This window comes from Phytophthora parasitica (assembly GCF_000247585.1).
Source record: "Phytophthora parasitica INRA-310 unplaced genomic scaffold supercont2.5, whole genome shotgun sequence".
Lineage (NCBI taxonomy): Eukaryota > Oomycota > Peronosporomycetes > Peronosporales > Peronosporaceae > Phytophthora > Phytophthora nicotianae.
In genome coordinates, this window is record NW_008648991.1 from 1,588,467 (window position 1) to 1,604,117 (window position 15,651).

The window sequence follows — 15,651 nt, forward strand, 5'->3', positions numbered from 1 at the left end:
AGTATACAGGATAATCGTGGAGACGAGAAAATCTCTAGACCTGCATACTACATGTGGACCACATATTGCATGTGAATAGGATAATGTAATAATAATAATGCAGCAAAATTTATTGCATTGCATGCCCTTCCAACAACCCCGACCTGGATGAAGAGTGCGAAGACATATACCGTTGCCGCGTGCCATCGCTTGGGGGTGTTGGCACAATTTCGGTCCTGTACGAGCCGACTCCGCCAAAAGAGTCGTAAAATCCTTTCCGGTAGTGCTTCTCCACCCGCTTCTCGAGAACAAATGCCAACTGTGGTGACAAATCTCGCTGCCTGGTCTGGTAGATCTGGCGCTGGACCTCGGGGCATGTGACTCTCGTGCAGTATTTGTCTAGGATGGAGTCATACGTCGGCAGCTTCGAGTCGTGAGGTGTAGTTGCCACCCAGTTGCGCTCTCGATCCTGCAGCTGTGGGTTCGGTTGCGGGACGAGTTTCCGACCGGGCAACTCGAATCTAGACGAGTATGGACTTCCAGAAAGTGGCCGCTTCTTTGTCTCTTTCGTTGTTGGGGGCTTCACCAGCAAAGTTGGAGGCACAAACGCTTCGTACTTGCTTAGGTCGTCTCCGTGACGAAACATGTTGGCGAAAAGCCAGTCACGTTTTGCCTTGTCCATCCTTGGGAGGTCAAAATGGAGGTTCGCTGGTGTCCGAACCGGCTGCAGTAAACGACGCTTAACTATATGATCTCCACTGGTAGAAGGCTTTGAGCTCGCTTTCTGCTTAGGCAAGGGATCCTTTCGAGGCAACTGTAAATCATCATTGGACAAAGTATGGCTTGGATCTGAGCATGCCTTTGATGGGTATCGTGGAGATGACACCTTCAGCTTTGGTGGATGCGGCGTTGTTGACTCGTGGGAGTGGCTTTCTATCTCTGAACTGACGCAAACTGGTGATGAAGTAGCTGTTTTCGGCTTACGGCGAGAAGACCGGGGAGTTGAAGTAGGCTTGGTATCAATAGTCGATGTAGTAGATGCTGTTGTTTCTTTCTTTGTAGATGGACGTAATGGTTTAATTGGAGGAGATGGTTGCTTTGCAGGGGGCTCTTCACTCTGGACAGGTTGCTGAGGTCGAGCTGGTCGAGAGGCTACTTTCTTCTGACTCAGCTTTGGTGATTCTTTCGCGTTAGAAGGCTCCTTCTCATCCTGTTTATTGTAATCGGTTTTACGGGAGAATCGACAGATAGAAAGTTTGCAGGTCCTGGAGCTGCTTCGATCGGTGACACGATTACCGCTTCATCTTTCGTTTTGTTTACACTTTTCTCGGCCGTCTCACTGTTGGGCTGCGAATCAATCGTGTCCGCGCTTTGTGGTAAAGTATCATGTGTACTAGTAGCTTTCTCTGAATTGCCAGCCTCTACGGGCTCCTGTAGGTCGTCATGACGTGGAATTGTCGCTTCCTGGTCCTCGAATTCATCCACATCTAATTCGTATTGTTCAATTTCACCATCTTCTGATCTTTCCTGTTGTAGAGTTTCTTGTTTTGTAGTCTCTGCGTCGGCGTCAGCATCGACAAACTCGTCAGCATCATAAGGAGATGCATGATTTTCAGCCATATTCTCGTTGTTTTCCCCTATATATGTGTCTAGTTCCCCCGGAATTTCGCCTGCATTATTCCCCTGTTGAATCATCATGTCAGATGATATAATCTCCTGCGGTTGCAAAGGTAGTTTGTTGTTATTACTCTCGTATTGCTGCAACTCGAGCAATGCACTGGCTTCTTGGAGTAACATCTCAGTCTCGCGTCTCCCGTCGTCTTTTAATTCGTCAATGTCATAAGCGCATGCATGTATTTCATCGTCGAACTTATCCTCTGCATCGATTTCAGGGATGTTGGATCCAGTATGAAATTCATCTTCCATCTCGTCAGTATAGTTATCATCGTTATTCGGGGTTGAATTCGACTCAAACTTGTTGTTCAGGTTTCGAGTTGACTCATTCGTAGGGGTGCTAGAGCCTAATGTTGCGGAACTACGTCTGCTTTTGACGCGGTCGGCTTTATCCAGGTTTGCTCCATCGCCGCTCTCCACGGTGATGTGGCTGTCTCGGTCGTTCAGCTGTGTTGTGTTGCCTTCACTGGGAGTACTGACAGCATTCTTCGGTAGCTCTACATGTGGAGGCGCATCATTTTCCAAATCATTCGAGTATTCCGCTTCACTATCTTCGATCTCAGTTTGATCGTGGCCGTTGGGCTTTTCCGGGTCCAATAGCACTTCTCCATTTTCTTTGTTATCCTGCGACTCCATAGTTTTTAAATCTTCAGCTGTTGGAGTTCGATCCATGGTAGTGTCGTAATGAACTGCTGCTGGTGGTGTAGCATCAGGTACGACTGGATCATCATTATCAAATTCTCCACCGTAATCTTCGTCGTCGATCAAAATTGGGTCCGCATCGGTTGGTATATCTTCGACAAGAGTTTCGGCAGTCTCAAATGGCGGTGAATCTGTAGCAACTGAAGGGTGGTCTTCCTCGTCAAACTCTCCATCGTATGCGTCTCCATTTTCCTGCGGATCATCTCCTGCTGTGTCTGCTTTTGCCGGCATTTGATCAAGCGGAGTATTGTCGGTCGCTAATGTCTGTGAGCCGGTACCTGGTTCGGTCCGGTCATCATTGTCAAATTCAACATCATACTGGTCTGCGTCCTCTGTATCAGGGCTATCCTGTTTGACGGCTACTTGTTCTTTATCTTCATCGACGAACTCGTCGTCACCACCTCCGTACGCATGTTCCGAGCCAACCTCGTCGTCGGAATACGCCACGTCCTGCGGCTGCTAATGTGCGTCCACGCGCATGTCAGTACCTATACCACTCGACCACCGCCGCGACAGCTGAGCTGCCAGCACTAAAACTTACCGTCTCTTCTTTCAGCATTCCTCTGCCGGTGCAAATGTAAAAGTCGCAGTGACCTTGTTGAAAATAGCGATCACCAACCGAGAATAGATCCGTCGAGTGTGCCAATATACATCATTTTGCTGGCGTGTCATTCGTCAAGCCCTCCAAGACGTTATCCCTCTTGCATGCAGCAATGCCTGTCCGTCGACTAGTGAAAGTATACATTCATGTTGGATCTGTGCTTGCCGCGTGTTCCAGTTTTTAAACACGTTTTTTTGTGGATACATTCCCTGTCATATCTGATATAATATGCATTTCGAAGTTGAATGAATCCATCGCACTTCGCTGCCGCGCAGTCCGTCCATTTCCTCATCGTCAGCCAAGTAGACGAAGCTCAAGAGGCTTAAGAACGCTCGTGATGGCGCCGCAAGTGACCACAACATGTTTCCAAGAGGCGGAGGTGGCGCCTCTGCGCGTGCTGGTGCTTCCCCACGCCGGTGGCGCCTCGCGTACACTGGCGCTTGAGTGGGGTAAGAGTTTCCGCGCTGCTGGCCTCAACGTGGAGTTGTGGGGCGTGGACTGGACGTGGACAGCGGAGGACGTCGTGGAGGACGCCACCGCCCGCTCCCTCGAGCTGGTTGCCGCTATCTGCACGCAGCTAAGTAGTGGATTCTTCGGCAAACCCTTTGTGCTTGTGGGTCACAGCCTCGGCGCGTTGGTGGCGCTGGCATTGACGCACTACCTAGAACAGCTCAAGTTCTCAACGCCCCGACATGTTTTCTTCTCGGGGGCTGCAGGGCCCGGCAATTGGACGCTGTACGATCCGAATGTGTTGCAGCAAGATGCGGAGCTGCTTAAGTTGCTGGAACAATGGGGTGGCACGGACAAGCAACTGCTGGAGATTCCGGAGCAAAAGCAGAAACTACTGACGGCGCTACGTGGCGATCTGGGACTGCATAATGGTCTTGTGCAATGGTTCACGCAGCAGGATGGGGTGAAGATTCGCTCCGACGTGACCGTGTTCGGTGGATCGGAAGATACCACTGCCCCGGCGGATTCTTTGCCCAAGTGGAAGGAAGTATGCACTGAAAGCAGCGAGTTCGAAGTCAAGCTGTTCACAGGCGGACACTTCTACCTCACAAGTGCCGAGAGTCAAGAGGCTGTCACTAAGGCATTCATTACCAAGTTGGAGAGGGTGTCTGTCATTGTCGTGGCGGAGTCACGCACGTTGATCGACGGGTTGAACTCGAAGTACGCACCATACCCGTCTGAGAAATGCTTACACGATATGTTCTACGAGGCAGCGAAGCGGACTCCTGATGCAGTTGCGATCTACTATGAGGGCAAAACACTGACCTTCCGTCAAGTGGACGAGCAGAGCGAGCACCTCGCTGATTATCTGTATCAAGCTGGTGTGCGTCCTAACTGCATCTCTGGCATCTTTATGGAGCATTGCATCGAGTTCGTGATCGCCTATATTGCAGCACTGAAGGCTGGCGGAGCCTACATGCCACTAGAGATCGTGTATCCACCGGATCTTCTTAAGCGCGTCATGGAAGAATCCAAACCGACCATTATACTGACTAAGAAGAAGTTCCGAAACCGTTTGCCAGCCTGGCAGCAAGCGCTGGAGCTGGACGAAGGCTGGCTCGAGTCTTTAGCTCAGCAGAACATCCCATCGATGCCAGCAGACCGCACGCAAACGCATCCAGACGATCTGGCCTATGTGGTCATGTCTTCAGGAACCACAGGCGTCCCAAAGGGAATCTGCTGCCCTCACCGTGGCGCCGTGCATTCTTACGACTGGCGTCTCACCCACTGCCCATACAAAGAAAACGATCGAGTGGCTTGTCACGTCTTTTTTGTATGGGAACTGCTGCGTCCAATGCTCGGCAATCGACCGCTGTACGTCATCCCTGACAGCACAATCTACGACCCTGCCAAGCTTATAGACTACCTGGCTACTCACAGTATCACACGCGTCCTCTTCACGCCTTCGTTGTTGCAGTTAATATTGGACACCTGCTCGAACGACGAACTACTGTTGAAGCTCTCCAAGTTGCGACTAGTTTGGCTCTGTGGTGAAGTGGTGACGCTGGAACTACGCGACCGTTTTGTTCGTCTGTTTCCCAAGTGCGAACTGCAAAATCTATACAGCGTTTCTGAGTGCCATGATGTGAGTGCAGTGGATCTGGCTGCAATGAGCGACTTTGACAACTCGTTGTCGACTAAGTACGCCTCTTGCGGTGAAGTCATGCCGAATGTGAAGGCTTACGTGCTGGACGACGACTTTAAACCCGTATCTATCGGCGTCCCCGGAGAGCTGTACATTGGAGGACCCTGTCTGGCTATCGGGTACCTCAACCGCCCAGAACAGACAGCACAACGCTTCCTCAAGCACGTGGTACCCGGAGAGACCGTGTACAGGACGGGTGATCGTGCACGCTTCTTACCGAATGGCCATCTCGAACTCATTGGTCGCTGCGACTTTATGGTGAAGATTCGTGGATACAGTGTGGTGCTGGGTGCTGTGGAATCCGCTTTGGCTCAACATCCATTGGTATCCACTTCAGTGGTGCTTACGGAAGGTGATGAAGGCGAAGACAAGCGGTTGGTTGCCTACATTGTGCCGGAAGACTGGGAAAAGGTGCCAAGCGCGTCAAACCTTCGCGAATTCCTTAAGGAGAAGCTGCCGCACTACGCGATCCCGTCGGTCTTTGTGCAACTTGATGCTCTCCCGATCAACAGTGCAAGTGGCAAGTTGGACCGCAAGAAAATGCCGTCGATTGAAGAAGCCAAGAAGCTGCGCAACGAGTCGATCGACTTGTCGGTGGACCCAGCGAACCTGCCTCAGACTGAGACCGAGAAGAAGCTCGCGTCCATCTGGTCGGAGCTGCTACGTCTCGAGAACGACAGCGTCTTGCACCGTGAAGCCAGCTTCTTTGACGTGGGCGGACACAGTTTGCTTTCGACTCGACTGGTGTCAAGTATTCGCGATACGTTCGGCGTTCACTTGACGCTGGCTGACATTCTCTCGTCGCCCGAGTTGTGTGCTATTGCGTCACGAATCGACCAATCACTTGGTGGTACACAAGAAAGTGATACCAAGACGGAGGCTGAGAAGACAGTGAAGAAGGTGGTGCTTCCGCTAGAAGCCGTGCTGGACGCATCCATCTACCCGGCTGCTACGCGTAAGGCTGGGTACAGTCGTTACCGTGTTGAGATGGTGAGTCTGCCTCCACGCAACTTGTTCTTGACTGGTGCGACGGGTTTCCTAGGTGCTCATCTGCTGCATGCTCTGCTCAAATACTCAACGAGCGTCGTGTTCTGTTTGGTTCGTGCAGCGGATGAAGACGCGGCCATGGACCGCATTAAAAATGCACTTAAACAGTTCGCACTGCTCGATGAAGCGCAGAAATTCCACCTGGAAGACCGAGTGATTCCCGTGCCGGGCAACCTCGCGCAGCCGCTTCTGGGTCTGGATGCGGACATGTTCAAGATGTTGGCTACTGAGATCGACGCTATTCTCCACAATGGTGCAGACGTCAACTTGGTCAAGCCCTACTCTGCTCTCAAGAGCGTCAATGTGCTGGGTACACAGGAAGTGCTGCGTCTAGCTGTGACGAACGGACTGGCCAAGACTCGAGTGAAGCCTGTGCACTACATTTCAACGAACGGAGTCTTCCCGTCCACACTAAGTGCAGCTAAATACCTGGAGACTGCGGATTTGAGTGAACTGTCCGATCAATTGGAGAATGGCTACGCTCAGAGCAAGTGGGTGTCCGAGCAAATGTGTCACGAAGCAGCTCATCGTGGTCTTCCCGTGTCGATTCTGCGGCCAGGTAACATGGCTCCGTCCTCGGTCACCGGTCAGTGGAACCCCAGTGACTTCATCTATCTACTGCTTAAGGGCTGCGCGGGTCTGTGCGCTGTACCCGCTCGCTCCGACTGGTACTTTGACATGACCCCCGTGGACTACGCAGCTCGCGCCATCGTGCACTTCGCTGCGTTGCATCCAGTTGAGGCGCTGGGACAGACGCTGCACATCCAGAACCCGTCGCTACCAGTCAAGAGCGACGCGTTCTTTGACTTCTTCACGGCTGCGATGGCGAGCAAGCAATTGACAGCAGTCGAGTACGCAGAGTGGAAGCGCAGTCTTCATGAAGCTGCGAGTAAGCCCGACGCCTCGCTGGAGCTGCAGAAACTGGCGGCGGGTATCGACTCGTTCGAGATCTACTTCCAGAGCGACAAAGTGTTCGATTCCACGCTCTCGGCTGAGCTGCTGCACGCCGCCGACATCTCATGTCCGACAGTCAACCAGGCGCTTCTTGCCACCTACACGGCCAAGTGGTGAACATACAAATTGTAAAAAAAAAAACAATTTAGACCAACCAAACATCGTGTTTACTGACTTCAACAAGGTTTACGGTCTTGGATTGGCTGAAAATATGTATACACCTACTTCAACCGGCTGTAAGCAGTCTTCAAGTGTGTCATTCCGCAGGTATCCGTCTTGCCCCCAAGTGCTCGCCATGCTGCGTCTACGCCTCCTCCAGCCCGCTCTGCTCGGCCCCACGTCTCGACGTGCGCTGTCCTCGACGCCGCGCAGCTTCCGCAAGATCCTCGTGGCCAACCGCGGCGAGATCGCGCTGCGTGTGCTACGTTCGGCGCAGAAACTTAACATCGAGACTGTGGCTGTTTACAGCGACGCCGACGCCAACTCGCAGCATGTCAAGCTCGCAACGGAAGCATACCGACTGGGTCCTGCGCCTGCCGCCGAGAGCTACTTGAACTACCCCAAAATCCTGGAGATCTGTCGCGAATCCGGAGTCGAGGCGGTGCATCCAGGCTACGGCTTCCTGTCGGAAAACGCGGCGTTCGCTCGCGCCTGTGAAGAGGCAGGTGTCGAGTTTATTGGTCCTCCTGTTAAGGCTATTGAAGATATGGGCTCGAAGAGCGCGTCCAAGGATATTATGATCAAGGCCGGCGTTCCAGTGACTCCCGGTTATCACGGTGCAGATCAGAGCTTCGAGACGCTGCAGAGAGAAGCCAAGAAGATCGGATATCCCGTTCTCATTAAGGCAGTGCTGGGAGGTGGAGGAAAAGGCATGAGGATTGTCGATGAAGAGAAGGATTTCCAAGACGCTCTGGACGCCTGTGTGAGGGAAGGACAGGCTTCTTTTGGAGACGGTCGAGTGCTCATCGAGAAGTATTTGAGGAAGCCCAGACACGTGGAGCTCCAGATCTTCGGAGACAAACACGGCAATGTCATTCATCTGTTCGAGCGCGACTGCAGCGTCCAAAGACGTCATCAAAAAGTCTTGGAAGAAGCACCTGCGCCGAACATGTCGGAGGCATTGCGCAAGAAGATGGGGGATGCAGCTGTGGCCGCTGCGAAGGCTGTGGGCTACGTTGGCGCTGGAACGGTGGAGTTCCTCTTGGACGAGGACGAGTCCTTTTACTTCATGGAGATGAACACGCGTCTCCAAGTGGAACATCCTGTCACCGAAATGATCACTAAGCAAGATTTGGTTGAGCTGCAGCTCAAAGTTGCAGCAGGTCAAGAACTCCCGATCCGTCAGGAAGACCTGAAAATTCACGGCCATGCAGTTGAAGCACGCATCTACGCTGAAAACCCTTACAAGTACGTGAAAAGATTGTAAATCTCTGCTCTGTGACTGTGTGCTAACTTGTTTACTGTGGTGTATAGTGATTTCCTTCCTGGAAGCGGCAAGTTGCAGCATCTTCGCTTGCCAAGCAGATCCAAAGACGTCCGTGTGGACACCGGCATCATCGAAGGTGATGAAGTGTCGATTTTCTACGATCCCATGATCGCCAAGCTCATTGTGCACGGTGACAACCGCCAAGCTGCCCTGGATAAAATGATCAAAGCACTTCATGAGTACCAGATTGTGGGTCTTCCTACGAACATCGAGTTCGTTGCTCGCACAGCGGATCACGCGGCGTTCCGTAAGGGTGGCGTTGATACGAGTTTTCTCAATAAGTTCGGTGACGAAGTGCTTGGATCACTGGGAACCTACCCAACGTACGCTAAAGCACTAGGAGCTGTGAGTTTGCTCCTTCTGGAGCAGGTTAAACGTCGACCTGCTGGGAATTATAACGGTGAATTACAGTCGCCATGGTCAGATGATTCCTTGGCTCACTTCCGTTCTCTGGAAACGCTAGAGAGGAAGCTTTCGCTAAGCCATGACGATGACGAGGCGTCAGTATCCGTTAAGTGTCTGGCGAAGGACACGTACGCGGTGATTCTAGACGGTGACGCTGGTCAGGAGACTCACGAAGTCAGCGGAGCGATCGATAAAAGGGGAGACTTCAAGTTTCGCGTGGGCAACCGCACGTTCAAGGGGACTGCTGTGATTCACCAACAGGAGCTTCATCTCTTCTGCGACGACAACAGCCAGCGCTACGACTACAAGTTCCACGTCCCATTGCCGTCCTTTGAGCCAGTTGAGGGCAGCGCAGGTGCAGCCGCACACAGTAAGATTGCTGCGCCAATGCCGGGCAAGATCATTAAGGTGCTGGTGAAGAATGGTGACACGATCACGGCCGATCAACCACTCCTGATTATGGAGGCAATGAAGATGGAGCACATGATCCGTGCACCAAAAGATGGAAAAGTGCAGGAACTGTTCTGCGAGAAGGATGATTTTGTGACGGACGGCCATGTGCTGGTTGAGCTGGACTAACCTAGCGGGGCGGCTGTGAGATAGTGGCCCATCAGAAAAAGTGTCATTTACATTATGAGTGGACATTTATCGTAGTGCTAAAGCTCGGTGCTTGTAAACAAAGGGTACACGTACTGTATGAAGGTACTGCTGTATTTTTAGTGAAGGCTTTGAAAAAAGTCGTGATTTCATCCAGCTAGCTCTCCAGGCTGTCATTCACTGGCAACGTATCCTAGCGTTTGAAATGTACGTGTAGATACATACGAAGTATTATTTTTCCAATAGCAATCTTACCCAAATGCCAGTCTGCCAGTAGGTAGCTGGAGCCTGTTCTTCAATGCGTCAGAGTGAGTCAAACAACTGAATCAACACGTGAACTCACGTCTAAGCTGACGCGAGTCGTCCTATGCCGCTTCGGTGACGTGATTGTCGCTACCAGGTAACCAGCCGTCATTTTATATTGAATTCCTGCCTCGTTGCGGTCACCGCGGGCACTCGAAGCGAAGCAAGCTCTCCCTCCAAAAACTTTAACACAATAAAAAAGGCTCAAATACCAAGTTCTGTAATACTTCGTGTTTTGTTTTTTTTGCTTGGACTTCGAACCTCGCTAGTTTACGTCGGATTTGCACCGGGCGACAAGTAAACGCTGGAGCGGCATCGCATAACATGCATCACAAGTGCGGTGGGGGCAGACTGTCAAAATGCCGACCTGTCTAGCCTCAGATCATCTGGGGCTAGTGGAAACGCCCGCCAAGCTAGTCTGGTGATGATCCACTATAAGAGAGGCCTCCACGACGAAGGCTCCATGGACCCGAAGATGACGAACTTCTTGTGCTACTGTGCGAGACGATAGAACCGATTTTAAGGTTGCTTAGTTTCGGTCGACTTGAGTTGGAAACCGTGTGTATCACTTCCGTAGCAGGATGTTTCACGTTAACAAAAGGTTCGTGAAGCAGATTGTGAGCAGCACTGATACATGTATCCTAGCCTGAAGCGCACGCATAGCCTCAAATGGTTCGTTACCAAATTCCTGATTTGCCCCCTCTCACAAACCAACATTTTGACCCGCTAAAGAAGAGATAGCGTGAAGAGCTCTCCAAGGAGGAACTCCGAAGTAGGAGTCGTTGCGTATCATACCAGTTGTGTGGATAAAGTGATGCCAGTAAAAAAAATGCTTGGCACGCAATTCCTGAGGTTGTCGTTCTGTTTGTCGTGACTGCTGTCCGCCCTGACTCAGGCCAAAGCTCTCGCACCGCGGATATGCGCAGTGAAGAATCTCTGAAGCGAGCGAGAAGCGGCTTTTTTTATCGTGGGAACTGACACGAGCACTTCAACCGTTGAATCAAACGCCCCGGGGCCGGGAATCAGCATCAGCTATTGCAACTGACCCAACGCTGTCGTGCGAGGGATGCTGTGAAACCAGTGCCAAGCCGCTAGCTCGGCCCTATGGCGCGCCACCCTCCACTCGTTCAGCACCTTGGCCGTGGAGCCGGCTGTCAAGCTTCAACGATATTGGGTCAAGGCTGGCAAGTAAAGCTCCTGCAGCAATGCCCGCTCGCTGTCGGACTAAGATCTACCAGTGCAAATCTGCAAATGATGCCAGCAGCTTGGATAGAGCTGGCGACTGCGGTCTCCCATGATACTCGCCGTACCACTTGGAGCAGAATTGAGGCCAATGCTTTTCTTGAGCCGGATTGCACCCAGTTCTTGAGCTAGCCATCCTTGGCAAGGGGTTTTTATCGTTATGGTGGGTGGGTTATGGATCGCAGTCGCTGTCACAATCATCACTACGTGCTAAGTGGCGCGGGTAGATGACTCGGAGCGAACGCGGTCGCGTCGGTAGCTACGTTCGCGCCCCCATATTTTAAGCTTGGGCTCCGGCTGGTGCCGCGATCTCTATGTGCGCATCCTCTCGTTGAAGTGGCTGGCAGCCGCACCGAGAGTCCTGTCTGTTGCTGCTCGGTCTCTTTAGCCTCTCGCTATTGTCATTCTGCAATCTTCTCGGTTTTGTTCAAGCCAGCTCGCTATACGTCCTCTTACAATGCGTGTCGAGGGCTTGAACCTGGACAAGCTGCCGCCCGTCTCTATGGACACACCGTCCATAAAACCTCGAGAGGTCGCGCCCTTCCTTCGCAGCCTACGCCGCATGCTCGAAAATGAGAGCGACGAGATTCTGCGCTGGACGCCCAATGGCCGCGCCTTCGAAATCCTCGACATGGACCGTATGATGGCCGAGGTGCTGCCTAAGTACTTCAAGCACCGCAAGTATACGAGCTTCCAGCGTCAGCTCAACTACTTTAGCTTCAAGAAGTGGACAAAGTCCAAGGCCGTCGTCTGCACATTCTCCAACGAATGTTTCTTGCGCGACCGCCCTGACCTCTCGTGGCGCATCACGCGTAAGAAATCGGTGCACACGGGCGGCTCCACGCCGCGCAAGTCCCGACCGGCCCCTGTGGCTACAGATCCTAAGCCCAACGTCCGGATGGAGCCCGTTAAGCTCGAACCGCAGCATTTCCAGCTATTACGGAGCAAAGGCTCGTGGAAGCGAGACATTGCCATCCGCGTTCCGCGAGTGCCCAGTGCTGTGCTTCTCGGTAGTCCGTACGGCAGCGGGTGCCCGTTCCCGTCGCCAACCGACATGGACATGATGCTCTTGGAGAACGACGTGGAACCCCAAAGGTACAACCAGTCGAGCAATAACTTTATTCCGCCTACTCTAAGTGAACAGGAGGTGGACTCGCTCGAGTGGATTGACAACTTCCTGCCATCGCTTGAGACGGCTCCTCGTAACGATGAACTGGTTTTCGCTGGGAACACCGTGGATGTGACTGCGAGTGCGCTCAAGCGACAGACGTCGCATTATCTGTTCCCGTCACTGCTGTCACCCCCAGGAGACTATACGTGTCTAACTTCCATTTAGGAGACGTCATTGATGCCTAGCAGTATGTATCTGTAACCTAAAAACATGGCAAATGAGTTCGAAACTAGAAGTTCTGCATCGATATGCTCGATCTAATTATTGTCCACAATGATTTGCATGTGGAAAAGATCGCGATCCATGGCTTGTTTACCAGGGCTGCCCAGGATGCAACGTAAGGATGTGCCGTGGGGTCAGCCATCGATCTCCGAGCAGGAATGCTACAAGACTCATCGTAAATCCCGATGAATGCACGTCATGCTTCAATGTCGGGAAGCTGCTGCAGACAGGGGGAGGACGAGTCCAGGGTCAAGGATGGCCCTTCATAGAATCGAGATAGCCTCGAACTGCTTGGCAAAAATACTGGAGGCTCTGTGGCTTCATCATAAAGCCACATAGCCTCCAGTCTTCGTGGCGTCAGCTTGGCGTATGCACGATCTTTGTCATATAGTTTATGCGTAGAGACGTAGTGCTCATCATGGAAAAGTGTAGGCAGTGAAGAGATCCTCAGCTGCGGAAGCTGATTTACCTCTGGGAGTCCCCCGCCTAGACTCTCAGCGAGAGCTCCCCATATATCTGACAAATACGTAAAGCAGCTTAGGGATAAAAGCCACTCGACAGATCTTTCCATCATCAACAACAACAAATACCTCGAAGCAGACAAAATCACTGCTGGAGTTTCTAATGAATACTTAGGTATCTTCGAGTTGATATTTGTAATGGAGGGGTTAGCAGCCGCTGCCTCCAGCAATGCGCAAGCAGCTCGTCGACTCGAACAGACTCAGGATATTAGTCATCAGCGTCCACGTCAAAGAGAAAAGGAGGTAGCTGATAGTCAGAATGCCCCAGAACTTGCTCTTGCGGTTCTCGCGCTGCATCCTGTGAACTTCTTCCTTCTGCTTCGGCAGCCAAAACACGAAGACCACCGACAGCAAGTTGAACGCATAGGCAATGAGGTACGTGTACGTGACCTGCGATCGAACATGGTGGTTGTCCTGTTCAATAAAAGTTCGGCCAATATCAAAGTAGCCGTCGATGGATTTCGTGATCACAGTAGCGAAGGGAGTACCAACGGATTGAGTAGTGACTCCGAGTCCGAGCAGCGTTGCTTCGAACCCTTTTTGGTTCTCAATCTCGATCATAAAGAGCTGCGTCACATAGTCGCCTGCAGCGGCTGGCACTTCACCCACAAGTGGAACTCCAAGCCAGAACCATTGGCTACGGTATACGTCCCAAATCGTAAACAGAGTGGGGAAGGCATCAATGATCACTACGCAGATCTGACAGACCATAATGATGTAGCGCCAATTCCACTGAAGACCCTGCTTCTTGATCACGTACACTCCACTCATAGTCAAAATCGCTGTGAGCATGCTAGCGATACCCGAGTTAAGTGGCTCTACGTTTGCCCAGTCACTTTGGATCACACTTGACGCCGTGACCGTGATCTGTGAGCAAACGTTGTAGAAGAATCGGTATGCAGCGTAGCGGTAGATCACTCGCTCCTGGAATATATTGTATAAGAACTTGAATCCGGACATCTGAGCGCGCTCTCCTTTCACTTCTTGGATACAGTACCAAGAGAACGGAATCGTGAGGAGTGAAGCAGCAGCACAGATCCACATGATCGCGTTGAATCCCATGGTCCACGAAAATGTGCCACCGTAATCTTCACTGTTTAGTCCGATGCCAGTCATGAAGGATGAGAAGATCGTGAATACGTAGTGAACGATATTGACATCAGCTATGACACTACCACGAGTGGCCTCCGGTTCACGCTGAGAGACGTCCATCAGAGCGCCGTTGAATCCACTATAGGCCATGACTGTACCGAAGTTTGCGATCATCATGAGGATGATCAGCTTGATACCGCGATTTGGGGCGTCGGTGTTGAGAGTCGCTAGCTGCTCCGGCGTCATGTCGACTGTGGCGATATCGGACAGTGAAGCATCGGAGTAATAAGGTTCTCCTAAAGGTAGTGCAGCCATCAGAAGACACGAGATGAACGACAGTGACCAGCCGATGATCATGTATGGTCGTCGACGGTAACCGAAGATTGGACAAGTGTCCGTCAGCATTCCTGTAAAGAGGCGAAGCGCACACGGGAACGTCACCAATGCAGTTGCAGTGGCAACTAACGTCGTTGACATGTGCAGGTAGTTGTTGAGCACGGAATAGATGACCCCACTCACCGTGCCGTAGACGATTCCAACCGCTGCAATGTGCGTGATCATGCCCAGATTCTCCCAACTGTAAGCGGATACGGAGCCATTGGCCGGGCGAAGGCTACCATTTTCCAGCAGAGCTGGGTCCACTGGAGACTTAAGCTCAGCATAACTTGGGTAGGACAGAGCGTCGTTGGTTCTTGGCTTCGGGAGGCTCTCGACGGAGACGCGGTCGGTCATGTGACTTTGCACCATAGCCCTTTGACGGAAATTGAGGAGTGGACATCCACCGTGACGCTGGGATGCTGAGGTCTCAGCGAGACCGCCTCGGGCATTGGCAACTTGCCGTTAGCAAGGGATCAACCACTCGTCATGCATCTGCTTCACACACTCATCTATTGTGAGGTTTCCAAGCAAATCTCAAAAGGACGAGGCTCTCTTTGAGCAATATGTTGAGCATTTCGACTGGTTTGAAGTACACGTACGCCGTTCGCGTGTGGGGTCCGTCACGAGTGAGCTGCCAATCACGAGCCGATCATGGGAACAGTCACAGCTCCAAGGTATTTTGATCCTGAGTCCATCCAGCTACCACAAGTCCTTAAACACCACACACCCTACTGATACCGAACCATCAAAGGTTGCCAAAATGTATCTATTGCTGTCACAAATGACATGTCACTGGACCGAGGTAGGGTTGAGGGTGTCACTTGACCGAGGTAGGGTTGCGTGTGTCACTTGACAGAGGTAGCTTAGAGTCACTTGGTTGAGGATGGTACGAAGTGATGCTTGTGATGCAAATTGAGAAGTGAGATTGATCGGACTATGTTATCTGCTGTCCTACTCATACTATGGTGTCGCCTTTCCTGGTAGTCTCCACTTGCTTGTTCTCATGAATCAGATTCTGTGTCATCCTAATATGCTAACTATGATTAACTATACTTTACTAAGCTTAGCATGAAATATCCATTGTTTTTCTTGTATAGCATACTGGAACTTAATTGAAGTGAG

The 15,651-nt window shown here is 51.7% G+C and overlaps 6 protein-coding genes across 6 annotated transcripts; 3 read left to right on the forward strand and 3 right to left on the reverse strand.

Moving 5' to 3' along the window:
• Window positions 1-34: 34 nt before the first annotated feature.
• On the reverse strand, window positions 35-661 carry PPTG_04828 (hypothetical protein; the record flags this gene model as incomplete). The annotated part of the gene is made up of 2 exons (XM_008897133.1): window positions 35-47; window positions 171-661. 2 exons carry the CDS (start codon window positions 659-661, stop codon window positions 35-37), a joined length of 504 nt encoding a protein of 167 aa, XP_008895381.1.
• A 485-nt stretch (window positions 662-1,146) lies between these two features.
• Window positions 1,147-2,914, reverse strand: PPTG_04829 (hypothetical protein; the record flags this gene model as incomplete). Its single annotated transcript, XM_008897134.1, has 2 exons — window positions 1,147-2,814; window positions 2,897-2,914. The coding sequence occupies 2 exons, from the start codon at window positions 2,912-2,914 to the stop codon at window positions 1,147-1,149; spliced, it is 1,686 nt and encodes a 561-aa protein (XP_008895382.1).
• A 320-nt stretch (window positions 2,915-3,234) lies between these two features.
• On the forward strand, window positions 3,235-7,368 carry PPTG_04830 (hypothetical protein). The gene has a single exon (XM_008897135.1). It carries the CDS (start codon window positions 3,294-3,296, stop codon window positions 7,227-7,229), a length of 3,936 nt encoding a protein of 1,311 aa, XP_008895383.1. The 5' UTR covers window positions 3,235-3,293; the 3' UTR covers window positions 7,230-7,368.
• On the forward strand, window positions 7,327-9,730 carry PPTG_04831 (acetyl-CoA carboxylase, biotin carboxylase subunit). The gene is made up of 2 exons (XM_008897136.1): window positions 7,327-8,519; window positions 8,586-9,730. The coding sequence occupies exons 1-2, from the start codon at window positions 7,408-7,410 to the stop codon at window positions 9,580-9,582; spliced, it is 2,109 nt and encodes a 702-aa protein (XP_008895384.1). The 5' UTR covers window positions 7,327-7,407; the 3' UTR covers window positions 9,583-9,730.
• Window positions 9,731-11,129: 1,399 nt separating this feature from the next.
• On the forward strand, window positions 11,130-12,551 carry PPTG_04832 (hypothetical protein). Its single transcript, XM_008897137.1, has one exon. It carries the CDS (start codon window positions 11,603-11,605, stop codon window positions 12,479-12,481), a length of 879 nt encoding a protein of 292 aa, XP_008895385.1. The 5' UTR covers window positions 11,130-11,602; the 3' UTR covers window positions 12,482-12,551.
• A 513-nt stretch (window positions 12,552-13,064) lies between these two features.
• PPTG_04833 (hypothetical protein) lies at window positions 13,065-15,301 on the reverse strand. Its single transcript, XM_008897138.1, has one exon. It carries the CDS (start codon window positions 14,896-14,898, stop codon window positions 13,207-13,209), a length of 1,692 nt encoding a protein of 563 aa, XP_008895386.1. The 5' UTR covers window positions 14,899-15,301; the 3' UTR covers window positions 13,065-13,206.
• Between the last annotated feature and the right edge of the window lie 350 nt (window positions 15,302-15,651).